Source organism: Scardinius erythrophthalmus, assembly GCF_964197995.2.
Source record: "Scardinius erythrophthalmus genome assembly, chromosome: 13".
NCBI classification, from domain to species: domain Eukaryota; kingdom Metazoa; phylum Chordata; class Actinopteri; order Cypriniformes; family Leuciscidae; genus Scardinius; species Scardinius erythrophthalmus.
Window position 1 is genome coordinate 12,292,236 of NC_138233.1, and position 13,067 is coordinate 12,305,302.

The 13,067-nt window shown below is 40.4% G+C and overlaps 1 protein-coding gene across 1 annotated transcript; it reads left to right on the top strand.

The window, feature by feature from the left end:
• The first annotated feature begins 2,979 nt into the window (after window positions 1-2,979).
• Window positions 2,980-12,854, top strand: LOC308700748 (uncharacterized protein). Its single transcript, XM_081382512.1, has 4 exons — window positions 2,980-3,627; window positions 8,354-8,522; window positions 9,586-9,789; window positions 10,212-12,854. The coding sequence occupies exons 1-4, from the start codon at window positions 3,397-3,399 to the stop codon at window positions 12,551-12,553; spliced, it is 2,946 nt and encodes a 981-aa protein (XP_081238638.1). The 5' UTR covers window positions 2,980-3,396; the 3' UTR covers window positions 12,554-12,854.
• The last annotated feature ends 213 nt before the right edge of the window (window positions 12,855-13,067 follow it).

The following is a 13,067-nucleotide window of genomic DNA, read 5'->3' on the forward strand; positions in this document are numbered from 1 at the left end:
GATTTATTTTCACACAAATCTGCTGCTCCATCAATGTTCAATAAAAACATATATTTTTTTCCGCAATCATATAGCCTATATAATTATGTTCCAAATGAGAACGTTTTGGAGTAACATGAGAGTGAGTAAATGATGACAGAATTTCCATTTTTAGATGAATTATCTCTTGTGTTTTTTGTGAGATGACTGAGGCCCGAACTCAGTGAGGTAAGTATGGTGTTACAGGCTGCATAACTAGTGAAATGGAGTCCAAGCGTCTCAGAGTTTGGAACAAAAGCCACTTTTTTCTTCTTCTTCTTTTTTTTTTTTTTACTTACCCTAAGGCCCATCCTATGCCCCCTTTCTCAATGAGGTCAGGGAGATACGAAAGAAACAGTGTACAATATTATGTGCCTGACATGAAACAACACGGTCAAGATAACAATATAATTTTTGAGGTTAAACAAAACACCCCTCACTGGCTCAAATGTGTTGCCTAAAATCTTATAGGAGAATTGCTGGGGTTTGAGGTTTCACATTCAGTTCATGGTTTCAGCAGAAAGTTAGCCTATAAATAGTTAGTGTAGTTTTAATACAGAGTGATGAAAAAAGAAAGGAAGAGCTAGATGTAAAGAACCTTTTGTGTTATAGGCCTGTTTAATAAATAAATATTTATTTTAAACTTCTTGGATAATAATACATTTTCGCAGTCAGATGAATTGGAATTGCAACTGTTTTACAAAAAACACAAACTGATTTTACATGGCTACATCAAATATATTTATTTGTTACAACTGTAAAGCTACGTATATTAAATTATTATGGGATCTCATTCACTGTTTTCAGAATCTTTACTTTGTAAAATAATTTTGCTTCTGTATTTTTAAAATGAACATTATTTATGTTAATGACTAATATTCGGGAGTAGTGTACTCCCAAATGTGAATATGGGAGTAGTGAAAAGCACATTTTTCTTAAGGTGTGCCTTTATGGACCCTGTCTAAGGAAGTGTTGTTTGTAAAGGCGAAGGTTGTCGGCAGTCAGATACTGTCACCTGCTGGTTAGAAAGTCTTGGTTGTTTCATTGTTTGTTTCTACAATGGACGCTCTCGACTCGTCGCATAGCAGCCGACAGGAGCTGCCATTTGAAACCAACCAAACCAAGCGGATATTTGATCATTTGGAAAAGTACACAAAGTAGGCTAACATACGTCACTAAAGTAACAGCATACTCGTTATAAATCACAATCTGGGTCATCGCTTGTTTTTCTTTGTTTGCGTATTTGAAAGTGATCCCATAATTCAACTACTAGCAGAGAACGTGAAAATGTTTGAAATGATCGAATCTTTTCATGCAATGAATCATTTTCGCTCATCTCTCGCTTGTGAAGCGCGCGAATGAATCTTTGAATTCAAACGATTCAAATTAAATCGAGTCGTTGGGGTGAATAAAAAAAATCTGTACAACACAAAATTATGTTCAGTCCCTCAATTTAATAAATAAACACAATCAAGTTTACATTTTTTGCGTGTAAATATTATTCAGAAGCCAACTAGCCTACTTGGAGATTCACATTCCTCTTAAAGGGGTCATGAACTGGATTGTTTTATTTTTTTATAATGTTGCCTGGGGTGCCCTTATAATGTTAGTATGATTTTTACATAAAAAAATGTCATAATTTATAAATAAAAGCCATTTTTCCAAGCCTGATTTCTGCCTCAGATTTGAACGCTCCGTTTTAAGGGGCGTGTCTGCTGTGAGACTGCAGTGCAAACGCCCACTGCTGTGATTGGCTGACATGCTTGCAATGAAATAGCTAGTATTACAGGAACTCTCTCGAAAACTTTTACTACGTTTTTACTATTACAGCTATCGAGATTAACAAATCATGAAAAGTATCGTTTAAAGCATTATATTTAAATCTATTCCATCACATGAAAGGTTGCAGCATGATGAGCACTGAGCAGATGACAGACAGTCTGTTGATCGCGTGAACAAAGATCTTATCATTGCAACGCAATTTTTGCACTCTCACAAATGCTTACACCAAATCACAATGCAAACACGATGTGAATACACAGTAAGATCTTCATTGTGTAGTGTAACAGTGTCATTATTTCATCACGAGTTTGGTAGTGTCCAGATAAGCTCTCGCGGCTCGCGCTGTGCTGTTTGATTGACAGCTTGGGCGAAACGAAAGGGATCGTTCTCAGATCGCTTTCTGTAGGCTATATAATTTAATAACAGTTTAAAAAAAGATTATTTTCATAATACTACGAGAAATTATGTGAAGTTGATCGTTTAGTCACTGATGCATAAACAGTATTGAACGATTTTAAGAGAAATATCTGAACTTGAATAATTACACATCAGAAATCACTGATCGCAGATCAGGCATTAGAATACACATGGTTACTTACATGTTGCTGGCAGATCCGTCGGGAAATTGTGATTGACTGATTTAATAAAGTTTAACCATGCTGGAATCAGAAGGAAGCTTATGCGGACTGTCTTCTTCCACAAACAGGCACTGCACAATATTTAGTAAACAGCATGTTTATTGCTTGGAAGTAGCTCGATCCGGTTTAGCAATCATCATGTCGTCCTATGTTATTTAGCATGTTTGGGCGAATCGGTGGGCGGGGCTAAACAGGCCGTGTTGAAGTAGGCGTTGATCTTCTTTTGTGGAGGCGGTGTTTTATCCTCTTTGACGTCATTGTTCCCCACTTTGAAAAACGAGTCGTTTGCTGAGCCTGATGTCTATAAAAGCTTTTATTGGACTAACAAGGTAGTTTTCAGTTCTGAAACTTACAGGATATTATTATAGTATGATGATCTCTTATATGTCAAAAGCTCAAGGAAACTTTGATTTCTCAGTTCATCACCCCTTTAAAAAAACAAAAAAACAAAAAAACTAGTCAATTCTGTTCGAAAACTTCCCCGACCAATCAGCAGCTAGATTTCACGTTCTAACTCCGCCCTATTCATACTCTTTTCTTTACAGCAGTGAGCTGTGTGCAAGACTGTCGCATATGATTCAATCCACATCATCTTCATCATCATCATCATCATGAACCGAATAGCTGACGTTATGATTGTAGTGCCTCAAAATGGTTAGGAGGGGACGGATTATTCTGGGCTGTAAATTAAGACCTTGAAAGTATGCCTTTGTTACATGTGCCTCCTAGCGAAAGTTGAGTTGCCTCCGTTCTGCATTTTCGTGAGCCGCAAAGATACATTGTTACGGACTCTGAATTTTAAGCGTCGGCTCTGGTGCTGCTCATGTCGCACAGCGCTCGCGCTGCATTTACAGTCGGTAGGCTACTCTGGCTAGAGGCGGGCAGTGAGTGAGCTCTCCCCATTCACCGGCGACCATAGTGAGTTTCAGTCTGCCTCGAAAACCGATTTGCGCGCACAATGGCCGGACGCCGCGGTTGTGTGAATTCGCTATGGTCAGGGAGCGATCGGGTTCGCATCGGAGAGCGGCTGAAAGCCACTCTGGCCGGCATAATGGAACTGGACCTTCTTAGAGGACGACAGCTGGAGATGGTGGATGCGGTACTGGACGTGAATGAAGCGCCCGCTCACCAGGGGGAAGGACTGGAAAGCGCCGCCGAGGATGGTGCCGCAACCTCCCGCAGGCAACAGGTCAGTGGGGACGTGGGAAAATACCACAGGAATATAATGTTCCTTGTAATTGTAACTTTGATCTCGTCGTCGAGTTGGAACCCTGCTGGTGGCACCTGCTAAACGTTTTGGTGACACTGGCATCCAGTGGTGCTCAGGTTGCTTGAGCACCTATACAGGACGCTGCTGCTGACTGTTTACATTTCAGAATTGTACACACCTTTTTCTTCAACGTGTCAAGGTTGAGTTGGAGTGCATAGCTATTTTAGGCCACTGCACTGCACACAATGCATGTTGATTGCACCTTTGAAAAATACAAAATGCCTCTTAGTGGAGTCATGTGGGGGACAGCAGGGTAAGCTGTGTCATTTTTAATTTGTCTTACAGACAAGGAGAAATATGTCTTATTATGTGTTTGTTATCAAATGTAGTCAGAAAGCATCTATAAAAATATAGAAATATGACTTCTTGGGGGAAAAGGTAGTTGCCCCATGTTGGGGGTAAGTTGAATCAATATGTTTTACACAACTACTATTTCATTCCTTTTTTCAAACTTTTTATTTCAATTTTATTTTATTTTTCTCTCATTCTAGTGGTTCATTTTTGCAGAAACCAGCCAGAGAAAAATTTTAAAGGGATAGTTCACCCCAAAATGAATATTCTGTCATTAATTACTCGCCCTCATATCATTCCAAACCCGTAAGACCTTCGTTCTTCTTCGGGAACACAACTATTTGGGCTATTTTAACTGATGTCTTTGCTACCTATCTGGGCCTTGAAAGTAGTCATTGCATTTCTGTCTATGGAGGGGTCAGAAAGCTCTCGGATTTCATCAAAAATATCTCATTTGTGTTGCGGAGATGAACAAAGGTCTTACGGGTTTGGAATGACATGAGGGTGAGTAATTAATGACAGAATTTTCATTTTTGGGTGAACTAATCCTTTAATATTCTGAATTTTTCATTTTAAATCAATACCGATAATTCTTTATATTTGAAAGCCGATAACCGATATATTGTCAGATAAATCTAAATTTTTATATAATTTTTGAGAGCCTGATTACAAAAACAAAAGTCTCACCATCAAAAATCATGTCCCAAGTACACAATTATAATGTTCTCATTATAATTTTATGTAGCCTATGCAGCCTAAATGACAGCACATGTTGCACTTAACTGTATTTTCCTTTTTTGAAGTGGTTCCAATCATATTTTGTGAGTAATTAAAAACCATTGTGGCATCTGAAGTGTCTCAGCTGATGGAAATAATTCATTATTTATCTGCTTTAAAATATCAGCCAAATATCTGATACTGATATGGTGGCAGATATATCGTGTATCCCTAAATTCAACACATGTTTTTAACATTTTGCAGTTGTATTTGTAGTTTTAAGTAATGGTAATATGTTTCCACAATTTCCCATTTTGGGAAAACTGCTTTATTCAATAATGAAATAATTTGGATACATTTTTAAAATGTTTTATACGTTGGCAGTTCACCAACATACATGATATATTTTTAGATCTGTATAAATTTGCTTTGACGTTAAATTAATTTCACCTGTCTTGTAAAAAATTACTTTGGCATGCAAATTAGAGTTTTTTTTTGCATAAAAATGCTTTTTAATTTTTTCATATGCATCTCTCAAAAGTAGGCAGCTGTATAGGAAGGGCCAGGGGCGTAATTTGTGGGGGGGTTAGGGGGGAGATAACCCCCCCAATATTTAAATCTATGCATTACAACCCCCTCAATATGTATATCATGATTACATGAAAAATATGCAGAACCCAAACTTCAACCCCCCCAATGTTCAAACCAAATCTACGCCCTTGGGAAGGGCTCTCTCTAATTTATATGGTCATGTGACAAATAATGCACTGTATTGTAGATTAAGAGGGTGGCACAATTTACCCAATGACATATCAATTTCCTATTAATCTACACATGTTGTATGTTGGACAGACAAAATGTTTTACTAACAAAATGTTGATTTTGTCATGGTGATGAGGCAGGGCTCTTGACCAGGTATGGAGGACACATAACAGGTGCTCTTTAGGTATGTGCTTGTGTAATGGGAGAAGGAGGGAAGTGTATGTGAGAGTTGACAATAGAAGCACCATTGTGGGTTTTTATATAATGGACAGTGGGGCAGTGTGCAAGTGAACTCAAGTGAAGCCACAAATTTGAAATACATTTAATAGTGGCAATTAGCTCATACATCTCTCACATTTCTCATATCCCTCATTTATTACAGGGCATTTATATAATTATCCGGGATCTCCAAGATCAAAGTGATGTGATTAAGAGCATTTTCTTTCATAGCATACAAAATTGTTTTCCCAATTTCAAAAGGCTTTTAAAGGACACTTACAAGTAGTCATTCAGTCTAGCAAAATGTGCAGATGAGAAACAGCAATATGTATCATGAGACAAAAGTGTGAGTCATCATCGGGGCGATGTTGTTGCCTCTCCACCTACGTAACTTCCATTTGCATAAACACCACATGGAAAAATGTTTCTGTTGTCGGCGTCACAGATATCACCTCTCCTCTGATACCCGCTGAGGGAGAGAGAGGATGGACGGAAATGGACAGAGAAATGGAGAACGGGGGTGTACCATGCAGAGCAACTGATATGTTAACCCCTCACTAGGATGGACTGCTGCGCAATGGCTGAATGCAGTATATGATTTCATAGCTACTATGCATGTAGACTTTCATTTAAAAAAAGTGGGTTTATTAGACTATTACAATATGATACGTTTTTCAGTCAAAGGTTTGATTGCTCATTCAGTGGCTGAAAAGCTGTCTTCCATCTTCCTCCCTCAAGACTCACCTTGTTATTATAATATGACGTTAAACCATTTTACTGTGTCAGTGTGGGAATTGAATGAGTAATTCCTCTGTCAATGGAGCTGATAGCCAGACTGGATATTCACCTCATTATTTCCATTATTTTATGTCCATTTGCATCATTAGCCTCATGAAATGCAGTTTCCATGTGCCAGAGCACTCCTTCGTGAATTGATCGGTAGCTGGAAAATGGCCAGTGCACCCCGGTGAGACCCATATCAGGTTTCCCCTATTGAGCAAATGCTTCTTCCAAGCCCCTTCTCGGTGAAATGAAATAAATTGCAACTGTATACCACGATAATGCAGTATAGATTCTGTCTAGATGTGTGCATAGGTTTATGTGAACGAATTAGGGTCTAATTTATTTATGTTTTGTGATAGTCAAGTCAATGCATATCGTTTCAAGCAGTTTTGCTCTGCATTCGAAAAATTCAACTGAAGTACCACAGTGAGAAACAAGTGTTTGTTGTCCAATGCATGTGGAAGTGTCAATGCACGTGTTTGTTCATATTCCATCAGTAAAGAGAGAGTTAAAGTATTGCTGCTAAATCGGATGTGTGGGCGAGGAGAGGAGAAGGAGAGCGAGAAAGAGAAGGAGAGAGAGGGCAGGAAGAGAAGAGAGGCCTGACAGTTCTCTGAAGTGAAGTGGGGGAGGCAGTTATATCCAGGAGTGGTGGTGGTGGTGGTGGGAGGGGGGTCTCACATAAGAGATGCCTCCTAAATGCTGTTTGTCTCACTAGGCAACCCATCCCCCGTACTCTCTACTTTTCTTCAAAACTCTTCATTTTATCACTCTCTTAATGCTTTATGCTCTCCTCCATGAGTATTCAACCTTCACCCTCCCCCCGCTCACTTTTACATCGTATGTTTTCCCTTCCATATTTAGTTTTAGAGTCCGAGACAGTAATTGTGGGTAAACTGCTGGAGCAGAGATAAGCCTGGTCAAAGTCTGCCTTTCAGTACCCATTATCCCCCCTTCTTTTCTCCTTTTCTTCTTTGTTTCATCATCTGTCTTTCTCCACTCTCTGCTTATTAACCGCCCTCCCCCAGCTTTTTTCATTTCGCCAATGCATCACCTGCATTGTCTGCGTAAAAGTCTGACAGAAGGTTGATCGGACTTAACAGGATATGCACAATAGTCACTTGGTTTGATGGGATTCCTCAGAAGTGAAGCAAGGGGAGATTCCTTGTGATGGGGGAGGTTGGGGATCACAAACAGCTAAATCCAGTAAACAGTTCATGCAGATAAGCGATTTAAAACTTCTGACCAGAAGTGAACTTTAGCCAAAGCATTCCCTTGATTGTTCTCAGTTATTAGTCCTTTAAAATCCTCTCAGAAAAGCAGTCTTAGAAATCATAAAGTTATATGATTTCTATGCTGGTTTGACTCTGGGTGATTTGGTCAGCCGAGACAAATTTTTGTTTACACCTGGTTAACATGCATCTCCAGTGACCAGCTGTGATCATATTTCGAGGATAGGATCTCTGAGTTCAGGACTACATGAATCATTCACTACTTCAGTGTTTTACAATTGATAAAGTGCAAAAAAAAAAAAATTGCAATAGAATTGCACATTATCTGTTTGTCACTTTGTTTAAATTATATTAGGCATTGATGTTCAGTGATGTGTGCATGTTTATGTAGTATGTATTCAATCAGATGGTTATTTCTATTAATACCATTCTGCTAAAACCTCTTTTTTTTATTGAAATAGTCAATTGACAGGTGAGTAGGCGGTTCTTTGCTGCTGTCTGGGATTCATTACGATGTATTAGCGTTTAGCCACAAGTACAATGTACAAATACATGCATCATGATCGTTAATACCAGGTGTAAACGGGGTCTTTGTGTTATCACCGTATCTTGTAGTAACATGACCCCTCCATCTGTTTCAGAGCCTGTCCTCTGCAAACCCTGATCTGTCTTGCCTCGGCACTACAGGAGAGGGGATAAGCTCACGCTGGTCCACGTTGTCCTGGGACGTCCCGTCTGATCTGCTGTCTTCTCAAACCCCAGACTTCCCTGGCACTACACCGCTTGACTGCGACTCTAGACCCAGCTCAGGTGCTGATACTCTAAGTTCCTCAATAATAAACCTTTGTCGTTTTGTAAAGAGCACTTCAAAATATTTTTGTCTGGATACTTGGACCTTTAACAAAGGCACTAGGCCCTCTGAAATATCTTGCGCTGAGGTGCTTCTCTAAAGCTGTTTATATTCACTGAGTGAATTGTGTGATTAATCATTGTTCCACAGTATTGTTTCCCTTTTTAGTATTTGGCATTTGGAGCATTATATAATTATTTAGTCACAGCTGGCTATTCTTGGTGTTGTATGTTATTCAGCACAGCAGTGCTCATCAAAACCTGGATGAAGAGATGTTAAACCTTAAATTATTACAATTTAAAACAACTATTTTCCATTTTAATATATTCTAAAATGTGATTTATTTCTGCGATTGGTAAAGTGAATTTTCAGCATCATTACTCCAGTCGTCAGTGCCACATGATCGTTCAGAAATTTTCTAATATTCTGATTTGGTGCTCAAGAAACATTTCTTATTTTCCAAGATTCTTTGATGAATAGAACATTCAAAAGAACAGCATTCATCTGAAGTCAAGTGCATGCTTTCTGAATCAAAATACAAAAAAAAACCCGTACTGATCCTAAACTTTTGAACGGTAGTGTATATAAAAAATACTGTTCAGTTCTTCTTAGAAATACAAAGTGCTTACAGCAAAACACCAATTATAGCAAACTTTGATAAAAAATATATTTTTTTTAGAGATGCGCAGTCAGTGAAACTATGTGAAATGTCTAAATCAAAAGCAGTCATCCTCTAAACCATCCCTGAAGAATGAGCCCTGCTTGAAATTGTAACACATTTCACACAAGCGTATGACTCATAGCTTGGATGGCTTGGGGCTCTATTTGAAACAAATGATTCAGTGTTGACCTCTTAACTTCAATATGACACACAGTTTCTGAGTTTTTGGGAGTTCTCTTTTTACTTTGGCAAACATTAACCCTAGCTTTTTATGGCAAACCCATCATTTATATCATGCGTCACCCCTGAAGCACTTCTCCCCCTAACACTCTTAACTTCATCTATCATTCTCTTGTCCACAGGTTTTTACTCGGTCAGTGGAAGTTCTCTGTCAGACTCTTGTTACTCTGTATCCAGCGAGGCGGCTCCTGGAGGGTCAGTGAGAGTCAGCCGTAGGCCTCGCTCACTGGATCATAGTGCCAATCATTGGAGGGAGGCTGAATCTCTTAGTACAGAGTGTCCTGGGGGCACAGTGGAGAAACAAGAAAGGAGGCCCTTTTCGACTGGTATGATCAATCTTAAATCTGTGCTATAAGAGGTCTTTCAGAAACCAAAAGATTTGCCTAAGATTTGTTAAAAATACTAGCACAGGATGATAATGTTTGTTGTACATTTGCTATTTTTGTATATTTTCATTTAAGGTAATTTAAATATTATAAATCATACTGTAACAATCCTATATAACAGTAATACGCATTTAATGAGAATAGGAATTCAAAACAAAAGGACAACAAAAAAGTAAAATGCCCAATTATTATTTATAGTATATATGCATATATAGATAATTTATATATACTGTATATACAGGTTATTTTTGTAATAAATTGGTGTTTTTTATGCTTCTAATTAAAATAAGTAGATAATTTATTGTATAATAAATAAGGAGAGTGTAAATAATAATATATATTTTTTTATTCTTTATGAACAGGGGATCTTGAGCTCAATAGCCTCATGGTCCTGACAGACCTTTGTTCCAGTTTGGGAGGGTTTCACCCAGGCTCTCTTCTGCCTTCTTCCAACTCCAGTCCACAGATTCAGCTGGACCCAAAATTTTGCTCTGACCTAGTTTCTCGGAAGACAAAAGAGGTGTACCCTTACCCTAGTCCACTCCATGCTGTGGCCCTCCAGAGCCCCCTGTTCACGACCTGCCAGGAACCTTCCCCCACCCGCCTCTCGCCCAGTCCAGAGAATGAGGAGCCTGTGGAGCCAGGGCTTGATCAACCTCCTGTGAAGCCCCCAGCCTCTCCTTCCTTTACTCAGCTGGAGAAATACATCAACAGATTAGTCCATCAGCATCACTGCAGGGTGGCCGCTGAAACCTCCAGTCGTGGACCCCAAATAAACATTGCAGGTTATGAGGGACTCCACCCAAGAAGTGCTTCCTCCTCCAGCCTGTCGGGAGGTAGTGCGACTCCTTGTAAGTCTATCCTGGGCAATTCAGCGAGAGTCAGCCTCAGCAGTATTGGTAAAAATGCAAGTCGCAATTCCATCAACCTCGGAAACTTGCCCTCCGTCACAGGGGAGGATTTCAACATCAGCTTCCACTTGAATCTGAATTTGAACCTAAATCCGAACCTGAACAAGACTTTGAGTTTTGATGCTAAAAAGTTGAAAGAAGAGGTCTCAGGATCATGTGGGCATCTCTCCGCCAACTTAGTCACTCCAACTGCTTCCCCTTCCTCTTCGACTTCCACCATCACCAGCACTCCAAACTGGAGTAGGAGACCAAGGATCTCCACCTGCCCTTCCTCAGTGAACCATCGTGGGTCTCTGGAGATAACTGGAAAGACCTTTAGTCCAGTGGGATTCTCCAAATCTCTAGACTGGAGTGGAGCCTCAAGGGAAGAGGCAGAGGGTTGTCCTCCTGTCAAAGCTTCAGAAAGCCCTCCCAAAATGAATGAGGACTCTGCAGTTGTATGTGAGATCTCTCGTGTATCTGGACTGCCAAGATCTGTAGTGCTTGGTTTGATGGAGGAGGGGGTGGAGTTGGATACAGAATGTTTTAGGAACGAACGAGAAAGAGGTGTAGGTTCTGCTTCTCCAAGTAACGTTTCTACACTGCACTCTTCCCGGTCTTCATTTCACCACCCCTTTGGATTAGAACGAACTAATCTGACACCACCATCAAATGCCTGGACAGGTGCAGGCACAGGACAGGATTACTTATCTCAACAGCATCGCCTACAAGTATCCCACTCGGATTGCCATTCGGCAATGACATCGCAGTCAGGTAGCCCTCATTCGGACAATTCTGGACGCACGCCTACTCGTTCTTCTCCCATCCTACCTTTCCCACATAATCAATCAGATCCCGCCTCATCTCCAGGCTCTTCCCACACCAGAGTCCACTCCCCTCCTCGGCTACTTTCAAATTCACCCTTCACTCCTGCCCAGCTGTCAGTATTTCGGCGTGACTCCCCATCTCAGTGCTCTCTTCCACGCTTTCATCCATGTAGTTCCCCACTGGAGGGTCCCATTCGACCTCGTGGAGGGTCCCTCAGGCAGAATGCAGGGGCTGGATGGAGGCCTCAAGATAGAGGCTGGAGGAGGAGTGGGGATGGAGAGAGGCTCTACCAGGGCAAACATGTCTCCAGAGAACTCATCCGTGCATCCACGGTGAGTAGCTATTCGGGCAGAGACTACGGCACCGGATGGGAGGATGAAATGAGCACTCAAACACCTAAAAAGGGTGGAAAGTTTTGGAAGGGGTTTGAAACACGATTTTGGGGAAGAGAGGAGGAGGAGGATGACGAGAGAGATGAGAGAGCTGGAGGGTTTGGTTGGAGGCACACCTCGTTGAAAGAAACATCGTCCAGTAGGCAAGATCAAAGAGGGAACAACTCGAAAAAGAAAGGAACAAGTTGGGACAGTCGGAGTTCCAGCCTCCGGTTGTCCAGACGAGCATTATTTCGAAGTGAGTCTCAGGGTATTCTCGATCCACAGTCTCAGAAACGAGAAAGCAATCAGTGGCGTTCCTCGTTTGAGATCAGCCGTGCAGGACGAGGCTCAGAACGTGCTCGCAATCTGGTGCGAAAGGAGGAGAAACATCATTCTTCAACCGCCAGTCTTTTCCATCTCTCTCGATCCCAGAGCCTGGAGGGAAGCAGTCACTCCCTTTCTCCTCTTTCGTCTCCATCCCTCTCACCCTCGCCACCCCCATCAGCTCCTCTCACTCGTTCCAGATCGTTCCGCGACCTTGGAAGGAAAGTGTTTGGCTCTATGAGGTCCCTCAGTTTCAATAAAAACCACAAGTCAAAAAAGAAAGATTAGTGAGAACAGTTCAAAATGGGAGAAACCAGGCTGCCAACTTTTCCAAACTTACGATTTACTCTCATTCTGCTCGTTTATAATCTGCATGCCATGCTGTGTTGTGGTCTGTGCACTCTTATGGTCATAGTGGTGCTGGTGTTGTTTTTACTATGAACATATTATACTTAAAGTACATTCAAGTATATACTGACCAAATACAAAAATATGTTGTTTAAACTCATGCTCAGGACTTTGAAAAAAATATGAAATAATTTGAAAAGATTGTTAAAGTGCTGAAACATAATAAAATAACAATATAAGTATTTCAAATTTAACATGATCCTTATTGATTTGCTTGGCAATGACTGCTGCTGCTGAGTGAAGAGTTCTGTGGTACAATAGGATTAAATCTCACAAACAAAACTCTGCTGCCATAGACTTATAATAAATGTCTTACAGCATTTCCCTAATCATATTAGTATAATCCATTAACAATCTAACAACAGCTTGTTTGAGTAATCAATTTCAAATGGCA

Excerpts from the sequence above, each read along its gene's own strand:
- LOC308700748 (XM_081382512.1), top strand. The coding sequence starts at position 3,397 with ATGGCCGGACGCCGCGGTTGTGTGAATTCGCTATGGTCAGGGAGCGAT. Across the intron at positions 3,628-8,353 it reads CAACCTCCCGCAGGCAACAG|AGCCTGTCCTCTGCAAACCC; the intron begins GTCAGTGGGGAC and ends CATCTGTTTCAG. Across the intron at positions 8,523-9,585 it reads CGACTCTAGACCCAGCTCAG|GTTTTTACTCGGTCAGTGGA; the intron begins GTGCTGATACTC and ends TCTTGTCCACAG.